This window comes from Bubalus bubalis, chromosome 17, assembly GCF_019923935.1.
Source record: "Bubalus bubalis isolate 160015118507 breed Murrah chromosome 17, NDDB_SH_1, whole genome shotgun sequence".
NCBI lineage: Eukaryota > Metazoa > Chordata > Mammalia > Artiodactyla > Bovidae > Bubalus > Bubalus bubalis.
This window is the reverse complement of record NC_059173.1, coordinates 60,754,676-60,781,376: the sequence shown is the minus strand read 5'-3', so window position 1 is coordinate 60,781,376 and position 26,701 is coordinate 60,754,676. Positions and strand designations below refer to the sequence as shown.

Here is a 26,701-nt window from a genome sequence, read left to right as displayed (position 1 = left end):
GAGAGTCCCTTGGACTGCAAGGAGATCCAACCAGTCCATCCTAAAGGAAATCAGTCCTGTATATTCATTGGAAGGACTGATGTTGAAGCTGAAACTCCAGTACTTTGGCCACCTGATGCGAAGAGTTGACTCATTTGAGAAGACCCTGATGCTGGGAAATATTGAAGGCAGGAGGAGAAGGGGATGACAGAGGATAAGATGGATGGATGGCATCACTGACTCAATGGGCATGAGTTTGAGTAAACTCTGGGAGTTGGTGATGGACAGGGAGGCCTGGCGTGCTGCAGTCCACGGGGTAATAAAGAGTCGGACACGACTGAGGGACTGAACTGAGCTGAACTGAGAACCTGAAGTATAAAAGACCACAGGTCAGTTTAAGAGCATCTACCAAATCTACCCAAATTTAAAAGATGCATCCTGCTTTAAAATTTGTTATATCTTTACTGTTATACTCATCAGATATAGAATAACCACATCATGATTTCTGCCTCAAAATACCAATGGAACGGATTACCTTGTTTGTTAACAAAAAGTAGGAAAGTATTACCAAGAAAATGTTGATGGTTTGGTTTTGTTTTGTTTTGGTCAAGGGTGGGGATTGTTTGGTTGTTTTTGTTTTGTTTGTGTGGTAAAGTGGGACTGACTCTGTAATCTCAGGCTTTTGTTCACAGAATTGTTATAGACTATAAAATGAGAAGTTCCATGAATGACAAACCAGTATTACCAAAAATGGGGGTGGGGGTGAAAAAAGAAAAAAGGGAAAGAAAGTCAGGGAAAAAAAGAAGCATCAAATCATATACTACCATCAAGGATGTTGACACTTAAGCCATGCTTCACATGCCCAAACTGGTGACATGTGCACTTTGTGATTATTATATGCAATTTCTTTCCCTCACACACACAAAAGCCATTCTCACACTTTGCTGTGTATCCCAGGAGACTGACTTCAGACTGCATCTCACAATTTCATTGCCTTCTGTGTTCCTAGTTTGGATTAATCCAAAGGAGTCTTCAGCCAGGGAATAGAGGTTATGTGGTAAAAGGGCCGAGAGTTACGCACTTACCCCTGGCTTCAGCTCAGTTCTGACATCTGTGACACCACAGCCGCTTCTAGGCTCGGTTGGGTGAGCCCCGTTCTAAACTTTCATCCCTCACTCCCGAGTCCAGTAGCGCCGTCCTCTCCCCCTTTACTCTTGGCCTGGGGAAGATAATGGCATAGCATCTTTCCACTGCCAGTCACTGAGTGCCTCAGCATCCCTTGTTGTTCAAGTTCTGCCCTTATCTCTCTCTCTCTTCTTTTTAATTTATTTTAATTGGAGGATAACTACAGTATTGTGATTGTTTTTGCCATATATCAACATGAATCGGCCATAGGCATATATATGTCCCCTCCCTCCTGAACCCCTCTCCCACCTCCCTCCACCCCCAGCCCTCCAAGTTGCCACAAAGTGCTTGGCTTTGGGTGCCCTGTGTGATATAACCAACTTCCCCTGGATATTTTACATGTGATAATGTGTATGTTTCAATGCTATTCTCTCAAAGCACCCCACCCTCTCCTTCCACTGAGTCCAAAAGTCTGTTCTTTGTGTCTCCTTTGCTGCCCTGCACATAGGATCATCGGTACCACCTTTCTAGATTCCATCAGTTCAGTTCAGTCACTCAGTTGTGTCCGACTCTTTGCGACCCCATGAATCGCAGCACGCCAGGCCTCCCTGTCCAGTACCAACTCCCGGAGTTCACTCAAACTCATGTCCATAGAGTCGGTGATGCCATCCAGCCATCTCATCCTCTGTCGTCCCCTTCTTCTCCTGCCCCCAATCCCTCCCAGTTAATATGTGATATTTGTCTTGTTCTGACTTACTTCAGAACTCTGTATAATAGGTTCTAAGTTCATCCACCTCATTAGAACTGACTCAAATACGTTTCTTTTTACAGCTGAGTAATAGTCCACTGTGTATATATACCACGACGTCCTTCCTTATCCATTCATCTGCCAATGGGCATCTAGGTTGCTTCCATGTCCTAGCTATTGTAAACAGTGCTGCAGTGAACACTGGGGTACCTGTGCATTTTTCATTTCTGGTTTCCTCAGAGTATATGCCCAGTAGTGGAATTTCTGGTAGTTTTATTTCTAGTTTTTTTAAGAAATCCCCATACTGTTCTCCTGGAGTAGGAAATGGCAACCCACTCCAGTATTCTTGCCTGGAGAATCCCAGGGACAGAGGAGCCTGGTGGGCTGCGGTCTATGGGGTCACACAGAGTCGGACACGACTGACACGCCTTAGCTGCAGCAGCAGCATACTGTTCTCCATAGTGGTTGTATCAGTTTGCATTCCCACCACCAGTGTAAGAGGGTTCCCTTTTCTCCACACCTTCTTCAGCATTTAATGCCCTAGTCTCTTAATGGCCCCTTCAGAATCCCAGTTGAATGTGCCATCTGCTTCCTCCTGACTGATACCCACTCTTCCTCCATTGTGAGTATCAAGTGAGGTGGTTAAAGGCAAGTGAGTACAAGGAATATTAGGAAGCTTCCCCTTGCTGAAGAGTTCAGTCGATGAGAGAACAGTGCTAATGAGGCCATAATGTGTGTCTGGCTGCGCTCCAGGCTCACAGGCTGTATCCCTGACCAGCCGTTTTACACACCATCAGTTACAAGGAGGACCATGCCCAAAAGGACATGTCTGTGCCAACCCATCACCACTCCTGGGAATAATAATTCAGAGATGAGCCATTCAGTTGAGATAGCTTCAAAATCATCTTGGTTCCCAAAGGAAAGCTTTTGTAATGTGATTCTAGTGAAAATTGTATATAGGTTATTTTAAATAATAAAACCATCCCCATCAATATCTTTGTCCAAGATCTAATTTCATTTTGTTACTTAATCTGTAGCTCATTCCTAATGACATAGGTTAAAAGTCAAGTTTATTAAAATATGCCCTATATTGGCAATTGGACTCAGGATTATAAGTATATATATATTCAACTTGCTTCTTTAAACTTTTTCTACTGTTGTGATTAACTGAATGAAATGATATAATGCTGTCTAGAGGATAAGCAGTTAAATTTTAATTCATTTATTTAAAGGGATTTTTTTGATTATCAAGTGTGAATGACAAATTTCAGTGTATATACTCTGTTCTCAGTACAGTTACCTTTTAAAACCACATTGTAATAGGCCATTGTTGATGTACTACTCTATTAATGCTGATATACTGGGCTTACTTCCATGGTGTTAATTCTATATGATCTGAATACATGGGGCAGGGGTAGTGACTTCTCCATTTTTTGGAAATCAGTTTCTGAGACTCTCTACTCTCGGCATGATAAAGAGCTATTTCTACTAAAATTGAATCTATGGCTTTAAGTAAATTGTGCTGTGATGCAAAAGTAAAATATAAGCTCCTCATTAACAATGTCATAGTGCTACAATCACCCAGAAGATACAAGCAGTTTTCATACATGGTATTTATTCTTAATCATTTTCATAAAACACAATCCGAATTTTATTTTTTAACAAAACCCTTTGAGACATTTTGATAAGGTCAACAGAAAGCACGGTCTTTTAACATGAGGTGATCAACTTTTTGCCAATAGCAGGACCAGCAGACCTAATGGAGTAATAGCCTGCAGGGTCCAGCTAAATATAATATACGAACGTAATCAACCTCTATGATGACTATTCAGAAGTAATCCCTTTAGCTTTGAACTGCAACACATATTTCAACAAGGCAAAAACCTTATGAAGAAATTCTCTGCAGACCACACTGATACAATACAGCCTTCATATCCTGCTCGATGTGTTTGCTGCTTATAGTGAGTTTTAAATTTAAGGTAATGACTGCTGTATATTCATGTGAGCATACAACAATACTTTTGATTTGTTGTGGAAAGGTTGAATCCATTACCAGGGGTCTAGTCTATAAACTCTGACACAACCTTTACATATGAGTTATTATTTACCCTTTTCTAGTAAGACCACTAAGATGTTTTGCATGGCAAAATGATAAAATTTCATTCACCTTTTCAGCCACAGAACTACCAGGTAACATCTTTTCCATTTCAATTTATACTCACTTCCAGATAGCATTTTTAAAATCTCATTTGTGTATCATACTGTATTATATGAAAATTATATGCCATTGTCTTCGTGTAAAGGAATGGGATTGTAGGTTTATTGCAATTCAGCATCGTTGACTTATTCTATTGCTCTTTGGTACAAGATTAAGCTAAAAGCTGGTGAAATCAGATCCTTTTCTTGCCCACTTATGGGAATCTATGCTTTGAGAGTCTTTGGCTCAGATGGTAAAGAATCTGCGTGCAATGCAGGAAGACCCAGTTTTGATTCCTGGGTGGGGTAGATCCTATGGAGAAGGGAACAGCGACCCTCTCCGGTATTGTCACCTGGGGAATTCCAGGGACAGAGGAGCCTGGCGGGCTATAGTCCATGGGGTCTCAAAGAGTTGGACACAACTAACATTTTCACTTTCACTATTATTAACAAGGAGATACCTGTTTCTATTGAAATGGTAAGCAGTGTAAGAAAATACCACAGTCTCAAGTTTGCACTGTTTCTGGTCTCCCTTGCTGGAGTGATATGGGTCTTAATCTTCCAGCTTCCTTGAAGACCTACAGGTCAAACATCCCAAATCATACCTTAAGTCAGACATACAGCAGGAAAAGTAGGTTAGGAATCAAATTGAGTGCTTTTGCAAGATGGAACCAAGAGTCAACCGTCCCATGATTCTCACCTTATTGTAAGTGAACAGAAATCTCTGAACACCTGGATGATAACTTCAAAAGTTCCTTTATGTAAGTTAACCTTTGTTAAGGTTTCCTACTACAGTGGAAAAAAAGATGTCCCTTTCAACATAGGGGACTGGAATGCAAAAGTAGGAAGTCAAGAGATACCTGAAGTAACAGGCAAGTTTGGTCTTGGAGTACAGAAAGAAACAGGGCAAAAGTTAACAGAATTTTGCCAACAGAACACACTGATCATAGCAAACACCCTCTTCCTACAATACAAGAAATGACTCTACACGTGGATATCACCAGATGGTCAACACTGAAATCAGATTGATTATATTCTTTGTAGCTGAAGATGGAGAAGTTCTATACAGTCAACAAAAACAAGACCAGGAGCTGACTGTGGCTCAGATCATGAACTCCTTAAATTGAAGAAAGTGGGGGAAACTATTAGACTATTCAGGTGTGACCTAAATTAAATCCCTTATGATTATCCAGTGGGAATGACAAATAGATTCAAGAGATTAGATCTGATAGAGTGCCTGAAGAACTATGGATGGAGGTTCATTATACAGGAGGCCATGATCAAAACCATCCCAAGAAAAATAAATGCAAAAAGGCAAAATGGTTGTCTGAGGAGGCCTTACAAATAGCTGAGAAAAGAAAATAAGAAAAGGCAAAGGAGAAAAGGAAAGATATATCTATCTGCATGCAGAGTTCCAAAGAATAGCAAGCAGAAATTAAAAAAAAAAAGAAAAGAAAAAAAGGTCTTCCTAAGTGAACAATGCAAAGAGATAGAGGAAAACAACAGAATGGGAAAGACTAGAGATCTCTTCAAGAAAGTTAGAGATACCAAGGGAACATTCCATGCAAAGATGGGAACAATAAAGGACAAAAATGGTATGCACCTAATAGAAGCAGAGGATATTAAGAAGAGGTGGCAAGAATACACAGAAGAACTATACAAAAAAGATCTTAATGACCCAGATAACCACGATGGTATGATCACTCACCTAGAGCCAAACATCCTGGAGTACAAAGTTAAATAGGCCTTAGGAAGCATCACTAAGAACAAAGCTAGTGGAGGTGATGGAATTCCAGTTGAGCTATTTCAAATCCTGAAAGATGATGCTGTGAAAGTGCTGCACTCAACATGCCAGCAAATTTGGAAAACTCAGCAGTGGCCACAGGACTGGAAAAGGTCAGTTTTCATTCCAATCCCAAAGAAAGGCAATGCCAAGGAATGTTCAAACTACCACACAATTGCACTCATCTCACACACTAGCAAAGTAATGCTCAAAATTTTCCAAGATAGGCTTCAACAGTACTTGAACTGAGAACTTCCAGATGTTCAAGCTGGATTTAGAAAAGGCAGAGGAACCAGAGATCAAATCACCAACATCTGTTGGGCCATAGAAAAAAAGAAAAGAAATCCAGAAAGACATCTGCTTCATGGACTGTGCTAAAGCCTTTGACTGTATGGATCACAGCAAACTGTAGAAAATTCTAAAAGAGATGGGAATACCAGACCTGCCTCCTGAGAAACTTGCATGCAGGTCAAGAGGCAGCAGTTAGAACTGGTCATGAAACAACAGACCGGTTTCAAATTGGGAAAGGAGTACAACAAGGCTGTACATTGTCACCCTGCTTGTTTAATGTATATGCAGAGTACATCATGCAAAATGCTGGGCTGGATGAAGTGCAAGCTGGAATCAAGATTCCCAGGAGAAATATCAATAACCTCAGATATGCAGATGACACCATCCTAATGGCAAAAAGTGAAGAGGAACTAAAGAGCCTCTTGATGAAAGTGAAAGAGGAGAGTGAAAAAGCTGGCTTAAAACTCAGCATTCAAAAAACAATGATCATGGCATCTGGTCCCATCACTTCATGGCAAACAGATGGGGAAACAATGGAAACAGTGACAGACTTATTTTCTTGGGCTCCAAAATCTCTGCAGATGGTGACTGCAGCCATAAAATTAAAAGATGCTTGCTTCTTGGAAGAAAAGTTATGACCAACCTAAGCAGTGTAACCAACCAAAATCAGAGACATTACTTTGCCAGCAAAGGTCTGTATAGTCAAAGCTATAGTTTTTCCAGTAGTCATGTGTGGATGTGAGTTTTGCATCATAAAGAAGGCTGAGCACTAAAGAGTTGATGCTTTTGAGCTGTGGTGTTGGTGAAGACTTTTGAGAGTCCGTTGGACTACAAGAGATCAAACCAGTCAATCCTCAAGGAAATCAATCTTGAATATTTATTGGAAGGACTGATGTTTAAGCTGAAGCTCCTATACTTTGGCCACCTGATGTGAAGAGCTGACTTATTAGCAAAGACCCTGAAACTGTGAAAGACTGAAGGCAGGAAGAAAAGGGGATGACAGGGGACAAGATGGTTGGATGGCATCACCAACTCGATGGACATGGGTTTGAGCAAGCTCCAAGAGATGATGAAGGACCAGGAAGCCTGGTGTGCTGCAGTCTCTGGGGTCAGAAAGAGTTGGACATGACTGAGTGACTGAAGAACAACAACACAGCGAGTGTAAATGTCTTTTATTTAAACCAGAAATTGTGACCCAAGTTGAGTAAAATAAAAGCTGTAGATACAGTTATTCTTCTTAGAGAATCTACTTGGAAATATTTCACAATAAAAATCACCTTGGCTCAACACCTGGGAAATGAATGTTAAACAATTATTTGAGACCAGCCAGGTATAATTTCAAAGTTGGAAAGTCCAGGAACAATTTCTCCAGTTTGAGAAATATTGTTACACCCTGCCAAACCAAAGGGAATGCTGAATTGAAGACATTAGATAGTATAAAACAGGCATTAGGATGTCTGGATGGTTCTCTATATTGCATTGAAAATATTCAACTGAGAAGCCCAAGGTAGTTCTTTACTTCAAAGAGTGATGGAATATATTAGTTAAAGTAAAGGCTAAGCTTCTATTAGAAAGAGTCCCAAAGGTACAGTAGCTTAAGTGTATGGAAGTTTGTTTCTTCCCTAATCCTGAAGTGAGCTGTCTACATTTACAAGGTAGTCCCACAGGCATTCAGAAGGTCATGACCTTCTGTCTTATTGCTCTACCATCCTCCAGGGCAGGGTTTCTCAATATTGCACTATTAAAATTTTGAGCTGAATTAATTTTTTTGTTGGGGAGAATGGTATGTCTGTCATGAGCGTTGCAAGGTATTTAGCAGCATCCTTGGTCTCTACCCACCAGATGCCACTTGCACTTCCACCTACCAATTTTAACAACAAAAATATCTGCAGATGTTTCCCAACCTTCCTTGTGGAGAAAAGTCACCCACTTGAGAACCACTGACTTGGATGTCATTACCATCTGCATGGTCAGAACCACATCATAATTTTCCATGTTCAAGATTGAGGAAATGGAAAGTTTAAGGAGAAATGAATGCCCACTGCCTAATGCTCAGACCCAGAAGCAGTGTGTATCATTCTGTCCACACTCATTGATGAGAACTTATTCATGTGTCTTCAACCAAATCTGTATATGCTGATGGGGAAGATTTGGGAGAGTACAAAAAAACTGATAAGTGAAAGACAGAAGGAATTACTGGAGCCATGTCTTGTGTATTCAAGAGAGAATGAGATCTAGTAAAGAAGTAGAGGGGTTGGCCTTAGATAGGAGCATGGGGACATGAAACATGCAGAGCAGAATTAAGAGAATATCTCTTGGCACAGAGCTTATAGAAGCTTTTTCCTACTATGTTTTATTTCCTCTATGAAAATGGAAAATAAATCATCAGATGAGAATTATGATGCATATGGAGAGTTGTAGGTTTTGGAAAATGGAAAAAAAAAGAGTAAATAAGTCATCTAGGAAAGTGGAAGAATGAATGGACTTGCTGCTGCTGCTAAGTTGCTTCAGTCGTGTCTGACTCTGTGTGACCCCATAGACGGCAGCCCACCAGGCTCCCCCGTCCCTGGGATTCTCCAGGCAAGAACACTGGAGTGGGTGCCATTTCCTTCTCCAATGATGAATGGACTTAGGAATGTTTAATAGGATGGCGTGAACATATTAATGACGTGACATGCATGCAGGCTCAGTCTTGTCCAACTCTTTGAGACCCCATGGACTTTAGCCTACCAGGCTCCTTTGTCCATGGAATTCTCCAAGCAAGAACACTGGACTGAGTTGCCATTTTCTACTCCTGGGGATCTCCCCAATCCAGGGATTGAGTCTGCATATCAAGCATCTCCTGTATTGGCAGGCAGATTCTTTACCACTATGCCACGTGGGAAGCCGTGAAGGGTTCCCCCTAATGTCTGTGACCATGAATTTAAAGTGAGACCCACTTGTATGTTGTTCCAGCTGAGCCTTATGCTTCACGACAGGAATAGGCAGCATGTTGGATTTACCTAGGGTTATAGTTTTGTCAAGTGAGTACAACAAAGTGAGAAAAGGGTAAGGAAGTCAGCGTTTATGCAAGAGGGTGAATGACCATGGAATTTAAACGGCTCAAAGAAGGGAAAGAGGAAATCAAAACAGAGAGGAACAATGAAAAGATGATAGAACTGGAAATCCCAGTAGGGTTGAAGAATTGCTGGTGGTGGGGTGATAGAAGGAGTGATCTAGAAAGGATAAAAGCTGGTAGTCAGCTAGTTGAACGTGCAGTTACTGGTAGTGATGAAGTCAGAATGCACACGGGAACTGGTGGCTGCAGTAAGGTAAAGACACAGTCTGAAAGAACAGATCTCAAAGAATTGAGATCCAGGGCGAAAGAGCCTTCTACATGAACATTTAAGTTGCTAAATTAAGAAAGTAGTCGGAAAGTGACAATAAGCCAGTGATCCAAAGAACTGAGGATACTGCACTTGCAGGTGGGTCACAACAATAGTTGAATATGTAACTGACGATGTGAGTTTCAGGAAGAGAAGAAGGGAAGGCAAGTGCCCTCAAAAAGAATAATAGGGAGGAGGACACCTGCCCATCTCCAAGTCCAGTACTAAGAGGACCAAGGAAAAGAAAAAAGGGTTTCTGGGCTGGCAGTATCCTCAGAGGACAGCCAGGTTTCTGTCAGAGCAAGAAACGAAAAGAAATTTCACAAAACAAACTGAGAATACAGTGGAAATATTTCAGGAGTTGTGGAAGTGAGAGATAGACACCAAATATGAAATGTGCCAAACTTTATGAAAAGTAGAATGCAGGAAATGAAGAGGGACATGGACACCTGTCATCAGCAAGGATAAAGAGCATCTTATTAGATACATCCCAGTTCATTCAAGTCAAAAGTGGAAGGGCAGATAAGAAGGTTAAGTAACAAATTAGTGTGTCTATTCATGTCTAAGTTTCCTAAGTCCTATTATTTGGATGCTTTATATAGGTCTCTAAATTAATTGTCCTTCTCAGTTTTTGTTTAACAAGTCATCTGATCCTCAAACAGTGGCTATTCCGGTTGCTGTTTCATATATCACTAGAATTCTGTGGGTTAGGAATTCCAATATGGCTTGGCTAGACATCGGTTGAGGTTACCTAGTGATGATACTCAACTGACAGATGGGTGGATTTGCTACTGACTGGAGCTTTGGTAGGATGGTTAGAAGGTCATCTGGGACTGTCAACTGGAGCATCTACACATGGCCTTGCAGGACGGCAATCTCAGGGTGGTAGGATTTCTTATATGGCGACTGGCTTCCTCCAAAGCAAGAATCCTAAGAGAATCAAATGGAAGCAGCATAGCTTTTTCTGATGTAGCTTCAGAACTCATGCAGTCACTTCCTCCACATGCTATTGATTACAAAAGAGTCCTAAGCCTAGCTCAGTTTCAGCAGGAGGGAAATTGGATTCTACCTCTTGAAGGGGGAATGGCAAGGTCATACTTCTAAGGAACATGCAGAGTGAGAGATATCATTGTGGCCATCTTTGCCCAATATTATCTGCCCTGGTAACACAAGTGATACATAACAGCTTTGTTTATATAACATTACATTACACACAGCCGATAAGAGTAAGAGTTGTTGTTGTATTATGTTAATCCCTCAGCGTGTCCAGTTCTTTGCCACCCCATGGATTGTAGCCTGCCAAGCTCCTCTGTCCAAGGGATTCTCCAAGCAAGAATACTGGAGTGAGTTGCCATTCTCTTCTCCAGGAGATCTTCACAACCCAGAGATCAAACCTGGGTCTCCTGCATTGCAGGCAGTTTCTTTACTGTCTGAGACACCAGATACCCCGGAAAAGGGATTTCCAGGTTCAAACTCGAAAGAATTGTAAACTGTATTTGAGATAAAACATTAAAGGGATACATGTTTTTTTCTTTAGGAGAGTCTAGAAGATCCACAATGGAAAGTTTATATCACACCTCAGAGTTTTCGGAAGAGGAATCCAGTGGGTATGATAAATCAAGTTAAACTTTCTATTAACTATCCACATTATACAAGATACTAAATATTAATACAATGTAGTTCTCCAAACACACAGATAAAGTAACTTTATCTAACACTTGATAAGTCATAGATAATATTGAAACACAGTATTTAAAAAAAAATCACAAATGTACTTTACATAAAGTTAAGTACTTTTAATCTTTTCAGCTATGTCTAAAAATTACAGAATACAAAATGCAGTCAATCCTTGAACAACATGGAGGTCAGGGGTGCTAACCCTCCTCCACTCAGTGGAAAGGATCCATATAACCTATAGTCAGCCCTTCATATACTTGTTTCCTCCATATCCTCAGCTCTGCATGTGCAGATTCAACCAGCCACCAATTGTATATAGTACTACAGTACTTTACTGTTGAAAAAAGTCTGTGTATAAGTGGACTCCCAAAGTTCAAACTCATGTTGTTCAAGGTCAGTTGTAATGTGGCAAGTGTGTGTGTGTGTTTTTAACTTTCTAGCCCAATATAAAATTTCATAATTTATTTCAGATTTTCAGGTAATCAAAAAAAATGACACTTAAACCAGCTTTTGATTCAGCAACAAAGGAAGAAGAAATTTATCATACCACCTCAGTCTTCAATATCTGTTACAGGAGTATGTTAACAAATAATACAAATAGAGTTATAATAAAGATAGGGTTATAACAAAACTATGACTATGTTTTCATTGGAATTTGTATTACAATTTGCTACCAATTTAGTCTAAAACATTTAAATTCTTGAAAAATAAATTTATCTCAAGTGCTTAGGAATACCAATAATTATCCATAAGCTAAACTGTAAAATTTTCCTCTTATCCATTATTCTACAAGAAATAGTGCTACTTTAGAATCGAAATTTGGTTGTGTCTGATGAGAAAATCATTTTAAGCTTAAGGAAATCTATGATGAATAAAGGTGGGTAAAGATTTATTAAAATTCCAGAGAATCTTTTTAATATATGTAAACGGATTGTAAGCAACAGAGACTACCATGTTGGTAACTACTGCTCCAACAGTTTGCTTTACCTGGGAAAGTGAGAATAATTTTACTTTTTATACATAACTGGTTAAAATTTTTCCACATACATGACTATACATTGTGTATAGTACGTTTTATTGTTTTAACAATAAAAACTATTAAAGACCAAAATGATTCTGTTACCACAATGTAAAGTGTTTCCTGAAGCATTTTCTTTACAAATACACCATCTCATCTCACTGTTTAAAAAGATTGACTATGAGAAAACTTTTATTTGCTTTATAAGAATAATTCTAGCTTTGAAGCTCTAAATCCAAGTAACAGATGCTTATTTTTCCCTTCTAAAACCACTTCTGTAATAGCAGCCTTTTGCTAGAGTGTCTTCTTAAACTAATTTTAAGATCCCTTAAAAAGATGTTTGGAAAGTTTTGTGAGACTATTTTTAATCCCCACATTTTTGAAAACACTTCAGGACAGTAGATGTATGAAACATAAGCCTGTCGGGAAGGTCAGTAGAAACTAGAATTTACGATCGAATGCTAAACAGCCACACTGTTCTCCCTTCTGATAGATTTAATCAAAAGGTTTCTCTGCTGGTTTCTCCTTAAATTTCAATTTGAGTCATTTTTATTTGTGAAACTGAAAACAAAATCAAGCTCTTATGATGACAGATGCAAATCACAACCACATCAAATGCTAGGTCTTACCTATAAAAGGCCCTTCCATAAATAATGCAGCGAGGACCACTCACTGAGAAGGTATACGTATCTACAATGGTCTCTAATTCCTTTTTTATCAAAGAGACAGCACCTAAAATACAGCACTCCATAATGTACCACAATTACTTGAGCTTTCGTGTTCTTCTTTAAAGAACTGGTACAATATCATCATGCCTTTTCAACTTTTCATACTTTCTCATAAGAATCCCTGAAAGTGGTAAAAAAAAAAAAAATGTATCCCAGGTTACAATAAACAAATATTTTTGTGCTCCCACATTTTAGGTTAACATTGATAATATCCTGGGGTAGATATGCACTGATCTAATTTTTAAAGGACCCTTTATCTTTATTCTCTTCCTTTATTTCTTCCCTTCTAGGGACCTTCCTTTCCTCTCATAGGGCGGTGATTGTGTCTGCACAGGAATGATAGTATACATAGAAATGTAGAAGACATTTCTGGTTAACTTTCAAGAGTCTCCTTTAAAGGTGAAATATAGGGAGTCTTTAGAAAAAGAAATGACTTCCATTAAGTTGAAAAGTTTTAAATGCCTTCTTTCCGAGGTTACTTTACCCAGATATTTTTTAAGGAATGTATTGTATTAACATTATTACTAATTGACAGTTATCTCTTCTCCCCCTGCCCCCTACATACATACCACAGAAATTATAAACAGTGACCTGGAGAATAATGTGGTCGTGTAATTATTTGGAGAGCCTTATTTTGTTAAAAAAAAAAAAGAAAAGAAAAGAAAGAAAGAAAACCCGAATTGACTGAAAATCAAATAAAGAAAAAGATACAAATGCTCTAGGTTTCGTTTATATATTACTAAAAATTGATTTTGTTTCCAAACATCTTGCTTTTGTTTCTAACTTCTCAAGCTCTGTCTGACATAACAGTTCATAAAATCATACCCATAAACAATGAGATTGCAACTGATTATATTGTTATTGTCTCCAAATTTTTGAATGTATATATAATAACTTTACATTTTATATAGCTGTAATTATATGTATATATATATATGAATTGTATCAATATTAAAAAAAGTTTTTCATCATTATTTGGTTAGACAATAAAGAATTTACCAGGGTGAATAACTTTGCCATCAGAGAACAATTAGCTTCTCACCCTTTGTAATCCCTAAACTTTAAAACATGTTCAGAACCCACGAGTGGTCAAAGAAATACAAATTGAAGCAGCACTGTAATCCTAACATTTTATCTACCATATGATCAATATTTGAAAAGAATAAAAAATAACCAATGTTACAATGGTAGGTAAAACAAAGCAGTAGAAGTGTAAGTTGTAAAAAATAAAAAATTTTTAAATCTCAGAGCAAATTGACAGCATGTACCAAAAGCCTTTAAACATTTTTTGACCCTGAAGTTTCACCTCTAAGAATTTGTCTCAGGAAATAATTAGACAAGTGAGAAATATTGAAGATGCAAAGCTATTTATTGAAGTTCCTTTTGCAGGCTAGTATATGAATAAACAAAACCTATTAATAGATTCAACCTAAATACCCAATAATAAGTAATTAGTCAAATAATTTATAGCAGTATTAATCCTTCATGGGCTTCCCTGGTGGCTCAGTGGTAAAACATTTGCCTGCCAATGCAGGTGATGCCAGTTCGATCCTTGGGTCTCCCCTGGAGAAGAAAATGACAACCCCTTCCAGTATTCTTGTGAAAATCCCCATGGACAGAGAAACCTGGCAGGCTACAGTCCATGGGGTCACAAAAGAGTCAGACTCGACTTAGCAATTAAGCAACAACAACAGTAATACCTTTCATACTAGGCATATTAGTTTTCTATTGCTGCTGCAACAAATTACCACAGATTTAGTATTTGTATTTACATTTATATTACTGAATATGCATAGAAGCAATTCCTGAAAGATACACCACTGAATGTTAATAGTTACTTATAAAAGCTCGAGTTACAAGTGATAGAATTTTTTTTTCATTTTCTGTATTTAAATCCATGAGCATGTATTGTTGGCATATTAATACATAAATAAATATAAAACAAAATAATTTTTCTACTTTTTCTTCTGTGACCTTGGGAGAAAAATTCCCTCATTTTTGACCCCCTTTTTTTTTAAGATGTATTTATTTGCTTTTGGTTGTGCTGGGTCTTCAGTGCTGCACACAGGCTTTCTCTGGTTGTGGCTAGCAGGGTCTACTCTTCGTTGGGGAGCATGGGATTCTCATTGCACAGGCTGTTAGGAGAGTGGGCTTCGGCGGTTACAGCACAGGGACTCAGTAACTGTGGCTCACAGGCTCGAGAGCACCAGCTCAGTAGTTGTGGCAGTCCAGGCTTAGCTGTTCCATGGCATGTGAGAAGCTTCCGGACCAAGAATGGAACCCATGACCCCTGCATTAGCAGGCAGATTCTCACCCACTAGACCACCAGGGAGGCCCCCTGACCCCTGTTTCTTAATCAGAAAAATGAGCTACATGATATTTTTCTCATCCTTTCCAACTCTAAGACTTTCTGATTCTAAATCAGCCACTCAACTCAGGTTCAATCTAAACTTAAAAAAAAAAAAAGGAAAAGGGGGAAATTTTAAGGATGGAAGGAAGCCATCAAGGATATAAGAAATCCTCTTTGTTTTGCCAATTTCACATGCCGTAGAAAACTATAATTGCTTTTTATGGGCTGCCGTCTATGGGGTCGCACATAGTCGGACACCACTGAAGTGACTCAGCAGCAGCAGCAGCAACTCATTCAAGACTGAGGTTCCCAATGAAGTTGTTTATTCACCTTTGTTAATTGTCAAAATGCTCTTGATTTATTCTAGCTTTTAAACTACATGTCCTGAACTGTTATTATTAAAGCAACAGCACCGAGGATATTGTAAATGATCAGAGACAAGACAGAGAAGCTATTAATGTATCCATGGAGCCAACATTCATGATGGAGAACACAAAAGATGTCTTATCAAATGAGTAAATAAACAAGACACATTGTTATAAAAACTTGAAGGATATAAATGAGATGTGATAGATAATAATGGAGAAGGGCCATAAGGGAAGGACTCTCTGAGGAAGTAATATTTGAACAGAGACCTGCAAGATCACTTCATCTCCATTTGGCTAACTATAACAAAAAAAAAAGATGGACAATATCAAGTGATCAGGACAATATAGAGAAATTGGAACCCTCACACATTACTGATAGGAATATCAAATGATGCAACTTCTTTCTAAAGCAGTTTTGCAGTGCCTCAAAAAATTAAATACAGAATTAACTTAAAACTCAGAAATTCCAATTCCACCCCTAGATATCTTCCCAAAAGAATTGGAAATATATATTTAAACAAAAATGTGTGCATAAATGGTCATAGCAGCATTACTCATAATAGCTAAAAAGTAGAACAACCCAAATGTCCGTAAACTGACAGATGAAAAAATAAAATGTAGTCTGTCATGGAATGGGATGTATAAAGGTTGCACAGCTTTGTGAATATACTAGAACCACTGAATTGTGCAATTTTTAAAAGTGTGAGCTTTATGTTTATAAATAAGTGATGAGCAAATTGTATCTCAATAAATCTGTTACTTTTGAAGTAACAATAAAAATAATATGGGATAATGATAGCATCTATTTCACCTTCCTCATGAGTTTTATCAAATTTAAAATAAGTTAATATGTATAAAGTACTTAAAGGAAAATATTTGACCCATTGTAAGTGCTATGATAAATAAGAAAATTTCCTGTCAAGGTAAAAGTTTATGTTTTGATATACATTCCCACCCCTTCCAAACACACAGTATTAATGGAATAAATAAAAAAAATAATTTGAAATATATGCAACCAATAAACTATTAGTATTTAGAATGCAAGAAATTTACAAGATCAATAAGAAACAACATAACAGAAAAATGAGCAGAATATAAGAATAATCCATAGGCAAAGGACTCCAAAGAGTCAATAAAATATGAAAATATCAACTTCACAGTTAATCAGAAAAATCATAGTAAAATAAGAAAATGCATTCTGTACTCACCCACTTTGACAAAAAAATAAAAAATTCTAATAACCTCAAGTTTTGATGAGGATATGGAGAAATAAACATTTTAGAGAACAATTGGACACTAGTATATCTGACACTGTATTGGATAATAAAGGTAAAGATACTTAGAATGTATGAACCAGAAATTCCATTTCTAAGCACAGTCCCTAAAGAAATGAGACAAACTGAGAATTTTTATTGTGTCCTTGTTTATGGTAGTGAAAATTGAAAAATATCTATTAAAATGACTATGGATTCACCATGGTATTGGTACGATAGAAGCCATATGAGGTAGTTGATAAATGAATAAATGAACTAGTATGCCTAGCAAAGACAAATCTCCAAAAACTAACTTTGTGCAAAAAGAAATGTTTCAGAATAATTTGTACATTATATGTATACTTATAGAACAATGTGTGTATTTAAAAATTTTAACATGTGAAACAATGCTATATATTTTATACACTCGTATACATGCATATAGCTACAAAACAAAATAGCTTGAAAATAATTAACAACAAATTCAGAATAGTGATTATCTCTATGGAAGGAAGGAAGAAATGATATCATAGAGGGATACACATAAGACAGCATCTGTATCTGTAATGTTGTATTTCTTAAAAAATTCCTACCTGAACTAAGTACAGAGTAAGATAAAGATTTGATAAAGGTGACTGGTGGAAACAGGGATATACGTATATTTTCCAAACGTGTCTGTATAACAATAAAAAAAGAAATAACAGTCCCAAGGTGGAGTCATCCCACACGACAGCAAACCGAGACTCAGCTGTAGTTTCAGCCTCTCCCAGGATCCTGCCATTTAAAGAGACAGTCTGAAATTTCCTGGTATGCACTAATGAAGTAACCAGTGTAATAAAACCCTGCCCTTCCTTTTCCCCAAGAAGATGACCTGGCCTGAAACAAGTCTGTCTTTTCTTTTGCTAATAATTTCCTTGCCCCACCCTCCTTCTGCTTATAAAAACCTCCCAATTTAGTAGAACTCTGTGAAGCACCCTTCTGTGCACTAGATGGGATGCTGCTTGATTCATGAATTGCTGACTAAAGCCAATTAGATTTTCAAATGCACTCAGTTGAATTTTGCTTTTTAACAGATTGGGTGGCAGTGACGTGATCGACATCTGGGGACAATGGGAAACACAGGTGTGGCAGCCAGAGAACGCTTTTGAGTTCTCTGTCTTTCCCATCATTTCCAAGGGGCCCTTTGCTGAGTTCCTCTTGTTTTGAGCTCTGCTCTTCTTACATTCAAGTTCCTGGTCTAACTGGTTTTCCTTTACTGGACAGGTCAACTTGAACTGTTACATGATTCAGCCTGGAGCCCAGCTGAACTGGCAGACAATTCTGCCTAGACCCAAATCCCTGGCCTTTCAGACTGAAATTCCCAGGGTTTTGAGTGGATAACACAGCTCAGATTCCACCTGGGGAACTGTCAGTGGCTTAGTCCACAGTACCCCATTTCTTTGGAATCCATCCCCAGATGTCACACTGGGAGCTTGGGGGCAGCTGCAGTTCTCCATTTTGTTTTGAATCAGTCCACAATTCCCAGTCCTTGGGCTTTATTGGTTCAATCCTTTCGCATGTCCAAAGTTCCACAGGAAATGGTAGTGGTACACAAAGGGCTGTCTTTTGGCCAGCATACAATAACATTTCTTGGTTCTTTCCAATATAATCATAGGTTCATTTGTCTTGTTTCATGTAGATAAAGGCAAACTGAGAATGGGATCCTTTGTATTCAAAGAGTTAGGCGCTGCAACTTTTGGCCCACCTGTCTGGAACAATGATGTCAAAAGCCGTGGATATCTACAAAGATGGACAAGTTTTACTCCAGTTAGACAAGATCACTCATTTAAAGCAGTTTCCCAGGTGGCTCAAGTGGTTAAAAAAAAAAATCCTCCTGCTAATGCAGGAGCCATGGGTTCAATCCCTGGGTTGGGAAGATCCCCTGGAGTAAGAAATGGCAACCCACTCCAGTATTCTTGCCTGGAAAATTCCATGGACAGAGGAACCTGGTGGGCTACAGTCTATGGGGTCACAAAGAATGGGACATAACTTAGGGTCTGAGCACACACATTTTGAAAAGTGCATTTGATTTTCCATTTCTTCCTAGATCAGTTTTGGAAGGTTATACTTTTCTAAGGATTCATCCATTTCTTCCAAGTTGTCCATTTTATTGGCATATAGTTGCTGATAATCGGAGAAGGCAATGGCATCCCACTACAGTACTCTTGCCTGGGAAATCCCATGGACAGAGGAGCCTGGTGCATTCCATAGGGTCGCTAAGAGTCGAACACAACTGAGTGACTTCACTTTCACTTTTCACTTTCATGTATTGGAGAAGGAAATGGCAACCCACTCCAGTGTTCTTGCCTGGAGAATCCCAGGGATGGGGGAGCCTGGTGGGCTGCCGTCTATGGGGTCGCACAGAGTCGGACACGACTGAAGCTACTTAGCAGCAGCAGAAGAAGTTGCTGAGATTGTCTGTTGCGATTTCTCCATTTTCATTTCTATTTTTATTGATTTGATTCTTCTCCCTTTTTTCCTTGATGAGTCTCTGTGGGAGAAGGCGAGGGTGGGATGATTTGAGAGAATAGCACTGAAACATGTATATTACCATATGTGAAACAGATGACCAGTCCAAGTTCAATGCATGAAACAGGGCACTCAAAGCCAGTACACTGAGACAACCCAGAAGGATGGAATGGGGAGGGAGGTCAGAGAGGGGTTCGGGACGGGGGGGGGGGGGGGGGGGACACATGTACACCCATGGCTGATTCATGTCGATGTATGGCAAAAGCCATCACAATATTGTAACATAATTATCCTCTAATTAAAATAAATAATTTTAAAAAATGCAGTCAAGAACAGGGGATCCCAAGCTGAACAGATAGAATGGGATGCCTGTTTTAATTGGTATATCAGTTCAGTTCAGTTCAGTCACTCAGTCGTGCACAACTCTTTGCGACCCCATGAATTGCAGCACGCCAGCCCTCCCTGTCCATCACCAACTCCCAGAGTTCACTCAAACTCATGTCCATTGAGTCAGTGGTGCCATCCAGCCATCTCATCCTCTGTCGTCCCCTTCTCCTGCCCCCAATCCCTCCCAGCATCAGAGTCTTTTCCAATGAGTCAACTCTTCGCATGAGGTGGCCAAAGTACTGGAGTTTCAGCTTCAGCATCAGTCCTTCCAATGAACACCCAGGACTGGTCTCCTTTAGGATGGACTGGTTGGATCTCCTTGCAGTCCAAGGGACTCTCAAGAGTCTTCTCCAACACCACAGTTCAAAAGCATCAATTCTTCAGCGCTCAGCTTTCTTCACAGTCCAACTCTCACATCCATACATGACCACTGGAAAAACCATAGCCTTGACTAGATGGACCTTTATTGGCAAAGTAATGTCTCTACTTTATAATATGCTATCTAGGTTGGTCGTAACTTTCCATCCAAGGAGTAAGTGTCTTTTAATTTCATGGCTGCAATCACCATCTGCAGTGATTTTGGAGCCCAGAAAAATAAAGTCAGCCACTGTTTCTCCTGTTTCCCCCATATATCTGCCATGAAGTGATGGGACCAGATGCCATGATCTTCGTTTTCTGAATGTTGAGCTTTAAGCCAGCTTTCTCACTCTCCTCTTTCACCTTCTTCAAGAGGCTTTTTAGTTCTTCTTTGCTTTCTACCGTAAGGGTGGTGTCATCTGCATATCTGAGGTTATTGATATTTCTCCCGGCAATCTTGATTCCAGCTTGTGCTTCTTCCAGCCCAGGGTTTCTCATGATGTACTCTGCATAGAAGTTAAATAAGCAGGGTGACAATATACAGCCTTGACGTACTCCTTTTCCTATTTGGAACCAGTCTGTTGTTCCATGTCCAGTTCTAACTGTTGCTTCCTGACCTGCATATAGGTTTCTCAAGAGGCAGGTCAGGTGGTCTGGTATTCCCATATCTTTCAGAATTTTCCACAGTTTAATGTGATCCACACAGTCATAGAAACTTAAAGAGGCAAAAGGCACCTAGGCAACTCCTAGTTCTCACCCATGACATCTCTAAGGTTTCATCATCAGAACACTTGCCCAGAAACCACTGTTTCAATTGTAATTTCCTGGGGTATTGGAAAAGAAATTGTTCTTAAAGGTCCTGTCCAAATTCTTCAGTACCCTCTTACCTACCCTCTGAAGAAAACCTCTTCCTTCCCCTTCCAAAGTTGCTGGGACTCCGGGATCTTTCTGGTAAAATTGTTCGGTTATTCTGTTAAACAGTCAAAGAAAACTAAAAATTAATGAGGTTGTTTAATACTGCCAGAAATATTTACTGCTTGTCCTAGCCAAAACCTGACAAAATATTTGAAAGGGTTTAATAACTTTTATGATCTGAAATTTGGGCAAATTGGAAGCTGATAATCAGAGCCTGATAGGAAAATTTTCTCAGGCAGGCCCTCTCTTCCAAACTAAAATAAACTCTATGCCCAGAGGGAAATAAGCAAATTGGAGAAAATGTAGTTGGAAGGGTAAGTCAACCTCTTTATCATCCAGGCTGCAATCCTGTTCTTTGGGGAATTGGAAACAACTGTCTTTCTCTTGCATATTTCTGCTGCAGGGCCAAAGATGTGGCTCCAAAAGCTCAAAGCTTACCTTTTTGTTAAACCAATTTCCCAAACCTCACCTATTCCCTTTCAAAACGCTAAAAAAAAAAAAAAAAAAAGAACATCTTTAATGTTTTTCCTAGATTTAATGAAATCTTCTCTGACACTACCAATGATTTGGTAAGCTATTTTGGGGAACAAAGATGAAACAGTTACTTTTTATCCCTTTCGAATCCCTCTAGAATTCAGAAACTTGAGTAGTAGTATTAACAAATCAGTCTTAAAAAGAATTTGTATGGTAAATTACTATTCTAGCTGCACTTATATAAATGACCTGCTGCTGCTAAGTCACTTCAGTCGTGTCTGACTCTGTGCGGCCCCATAGATGGCAGCCCACCAGGCTCCTCCGTCCATGGGATTTTCCAGACAAGAGTGCTAGAGTGGGTTGCCATTGCCTTCTCCAATGCATGAAAGTGAAAAGTGAAAGTGAAGTCGCTCGGTCATGTCCAACTCTTAGTGACCCCATCGACTGCAGCCCACCAGGCTCCTCCGTCCATGGGATTTTCCAGGCAAGAGTGCTGGAGTGGGGTGCCATTGCCTTCTCTGATATAAATGATCAGGCCAAGTTTAATACAAATAAATTAGTTTTACTATGATTAACTTTGGTAAAAATGAGGCTAACTGTAAAGGGAAAAATTATAATTGCAGTTTTGTGGATGTTAGAGTCTAGTCCTGTTAATTGTCTTTGAAATTTTATTATATCCCTGTAAACTGAGGTGCTCAACACTAAGTCATGTCCAATTCTTTGCCATGACAGGAAGTACTCAAGAAGTTTAGTTTTGCTACCCCAGAATTGTAATTCTATTTCAGCCTTTCTTCAATAGCCAGACTCCCTCAAGATCTTATTTATCTATTTTACACTACGTGTCAGGTATACTATGTGTCAGTTAAAAATAACCATATTCAATGATAAGCATTTTAAAAATAATTATTTTGTATCACTAAGATTAGGCTACATAATACAACAATAAGAAATCATCCCAAATTTGAATGGCTCACAACAAAGTAGATTTCTCACTTGTATTATATATTGACTTTGGGTGTGGTTCTACTTCATAATCTCTTTACTGCAGGATCCAGGTTGAGGAATCCCCAATCTGAGACATCATTATTCTCATGACAGGGAGAAAAGAGAGCATGGTGGACATATAGGATGACTCAAAAATTTCTGCTTATAAGTTCTGTTTAGCACATCCACTCACGTTTCACAGGTCCTCCTTCTGCACCTGGGCCATGGAGACGTCAGAAATCCAGACCCTTCAGATCAAGGCCAACTGTCCTCATTGATCAGAATAAAGCCCAATTCTGATTTTACTTTATTCAAGTCTATATTTCTTCCTTCCATGAGCTATCCCAAAGCTCACTACTTTCTTTAGGCACATCACCTCCTACTCCAGCATGTTTGGAATATGCCTTAATGTGTGTGCCCTTGACAAATATGAAGTGTTGTTAGGTGAGTGCTTGTGTCTGCGGTGAACAGAGACATCGTGCCGGATGCTGTGTGCACTGCATGACAGCTTTCCATTCCCCTAGGCTTAGACCTTCACGTTGCTTCCAATTTCCCATCCTACAATCTTCGATGAGGACCCTTGTACAAATCCCTCCAGGACTACGTGGAAAGGTCTGAAAGGTACGCTGCAGAGTAGGGGTATTGGCTGAAGGGCACCCAGGTAATATTGCAGAGGGCTGTCCGAAGGTCCTCTCAGGCCAGTTACCCTTCCACAGTAAGTAGTGTGCTGGAGCCAGTTTACACAGGTTTGCAAGTGCCAATTATTAAATTTTTAGGAATTCTACAAGCTTATCATTAAACACAGCCATTATTAAAAATTAAACTTCATTGAATTGTATTCATTTTACTACTTCACCTTTTATAATGTATTTTACCTCATTTCACTGTCACCCAGCCTCTAGATGTTATTTACATCTATTATAACTGAATGGTGGAATTGCTATACAACATGGTACTACTGACATCTCTTCCCAATTCCACCTTCATTGATGTCACGTTGGCAGCTTGAACTCAGCCACAATGGAAGCATTTATACTACATGCATGCATGCTAAGTTGCTTCAGTCGTGTCCAACTCTGCAACCCTATGGACTGTAGCCTGCCAGGCTCCTCAGTCCATGTGATTCTCCAGACAAGAATAGTAGAGTGGGTTTCCATGCCCTCCTCAAGGAGATCTTCCCGATACCATAGGTATTGGCAAATGCTACAAATCAGGGCTTGATTAATTGCTTAAGATCTTTGCTCAAGTATCACCTACTGAGACAGGCCTTTCCTCACACCTCTATTGTTAAGAATACACATGCATCTTCGTCACAGTAACTACCTTCTTTATTCTTTATCTTCATAGAATACCCAGTTTATCTGTGAAGTTACTTGTTCATTCTCTTATTATTAGGGAATACTTATTTTATATAATTTAATTACCATTATTAACTGTTAGTTGTGTCCAACTCTGAGACCCCATGGACTGGAGCCTGCCAGGCTCCTCTGTCCATGGAATTCTCCAGGCAAGAATACTGGAGTGGGTTGCCATTCCCTTCTCCAGAGGATCTTTCTGACCCAAGGATTGAACCCTGGTCTCCTGCACTGCAGGCAGATTCTTTACTTTCTGAACTACCAGGGAAGCCTATTTGTTAGTTAGCAAATGTTAAATTAACGTTTGTTAAGTAGAGTGCAGGATGCCAGATGACAAGGAGCAGAAGACCAGAAGCTAAATTGAAATAAAGAATTTCATTGCTCACAGGTCCTGGAGGAAGTACACAGGACGTTTTGAGGGGCCTCACTGGGAGGCCAGGGTGCAAGCAGAGAAGGGGATGGAATCTGGGGCACCAGCCTTTGTTAGCACCCACGGGGTTTGAGGTTGTGCTTTAAGGTTTCCAGGCTAAGATCAGATTGGTCGATTCAAATCAGAAGAAGCAGCATTTCAGTAAGCTCCACAGGGGTCTTACCTAAGATGTACAAAAAAAGGAAGGTCCTGGAAGGTCCTGGGAGGTCAGGAAGCCTGCTTATCACAAGGGCCCTTAGGGAAGTCATATCAAGAACTTAAAATTACTTCTGATTCTGTTATCTAGGGCATGCTCTTACATAAAGGGAACAGTGTCCATTTAAGGCTCTTGCAGGCTGGTTGGCCAAACAAAATGGATGCCAAGGAAGCAATACCATGGAGTAACTAGGCTAAACTCTCAAAAACCACAAACTCGTAACTTCTATGAGAGTGTGAACATTGTTCAACTTATTCACTGCTGTAATCACAGCATCAGAATAAGAACTGGCATATAGTAGGTCCTCAACAAATATTTGGTGAGTGAACAGATCAATGGATGTATGTGAGTGAATGAATGAATGAACTCAGTGTTCAATACTCATAACATTGGAATAAATCTAACTATGGAAGAAATGCTGGAGCAAAGCCCAAAGGACCACAGCAAGATATCCTTCATATTCATTAAAATAATAACTTTTATTGAAAGCCAGCTGTGTGTCACATCCTGTGACTATGAAAAGCTATAAAATGAGGATCCATCCCTGGGGGTCACAAGGTAATTAAAGAAATAGAACATACATAGAAAGAAATTAATAATAGAATGTAATAATTTCATGATTAGCAAAATATCTTGAAGTGGTACAAGACAACGTGTGTGTAAATATATGAGAGATTTTTAAAATTTTCACAAATAATTGTGATATAAGGGGAAAAAAATCAAAGCACACTTGTCAAAACCAAAAAGATTTGCCAGTAACTTGTTCTGTCTTATAACACAGTACTTAACAGCATTAAAAAAAAAAAAAAAAAACCAACCTCTCCAAAGTGGATCATAACAATGCCCAGCATATAATAGTGAATTATTAGATATATGAAAAATTGGAAAACTATGACTTATAACCAAGAAAAATAGCAGGCAATAAACACAGATCTGATCTGGATTTTAGTATTAGCAGATACGCATTTTAAGATAGGTATTATAAATTCATATTTTTATGGAAAAGAGGATCATAATAAGCATATGAGAAATTGCAGCAAAGAAATAGAAACTGTAAAGGAAGAGCTGAATGGAAGCCTTATAACTGTAAATTATGCTATTTTTTTAAAGGGCTTCCCTGGTGGCTCAGATGGTAAAGAACCTGCCTGCAATGTGAGACCCCAGTTCGATCACTGGGTCAGGAAGATCCCCTGGAGAAAGGAATGGCCACCCATTCCAGTATTCTTGCCTGGAGAATCCCACAGACAGAGGAGCCTGGCAGGCTACAGCCGATGGGATCACAAAGAGTTGGACATGACTGAGCAACTTTCACACACACACACATTTTTTTTTTAATTCTCAGATGGGCTTAAAGGTATATTGGAGACTGTAGAAGAAAGTTAAAATGAAGGCCAATCAAAAAGAATTATCCAACAGAGCAAAGAGAAAGTACTTGAGAAAAATTAACTGTGACCTGAAGGACAATATAAAATGGTCTAATGCATAAAGTGCAACTAGAGTCCCAGATGGAGGAGAGAAGACAAGGGACAAATAATTTTATATATATATAGGTAGATATATTTATACATATATACATATGTGAGTGCATGCCTGCTATGTCACATCCAACTCTATGTGACCCCATGGACTGTAGCCCACCAGGCTCCTCTCTCCGTGGGATTCTCCAGGCAAGAATACCGGGGTGGGTTGCCGTGCCCTCCTCCAGGAGATCTTCCTGACCCAGGGAGTGAACCCATGTCTCTCTTATCTCCTACATTGGCAGGCAGGTTCTTTACCACTAGCACCACCTGGGAAGCCCATATATATACACATATACATCAGATCAGATCAGATCAGATCAGTCGCTCAGTCGTGTCCGACTCTTTGCCACCCCATGAATCGCAGCACGCCAGGCCTCCCTGTCCATCACCAACTCCCGGAGGTCACTGAGACTCACATCCATCGAGTCAGTGATGCCATCCAGCCATCTCATCCTCTGTCGTCCCCTTCTCCTCCTGCCCCCAATCCCTCCCAGCATCAGAGTCTTTTCCAATGAGTCAACTCTTCACATGAGGTGGCCAAAGTACTGGAGTTTCAGCTTTAGCATCATTCCTTCCAAAGCAATCCCAGGGCTGAGCTCGTTCAGAATGGACTGGTTGGATCTCCTTGCAGTCCAAGGGACTCTCAAGAGTCTTCTCCAACATCACAGTTCAAAAGCATCAATTCTTCGGCGCT

General features: G+C 39.4%; 1 protein-coding gene across 2 annotated transcripts in view; it reads left to right on the top strand.

Annotated features, from left to right (window-relative positions):
* Positions 1 to 14,488, top strand: part of TTC29 (tetratricopeptide repeat domain 29) — a 271,190-nt gene extending 256,702 nt beyond the window's left edge. For both annotated transcript variants that reach the window (XM_044930502.2, XM_006065705.4), the window contains exons 12-13: positions 11,025 to 11,094; positions 11,635 to 14,488. In XM_044930502.2, coding sequence (XP_044786437.1) covers positions 11,025 to 11,094; positions 11,635 to 11,659 — 95 coding nt within the window. In that variant the 3' untranslated portion in view covers positions 11,660 to 14,488. The remainder of the gene's footprint in view (positions 1 to 11,024; positions 11,095 to 11,634) is intronic.
* Positions 14,489 to 26,701: the final 12,213 nt, after the last annotated feature.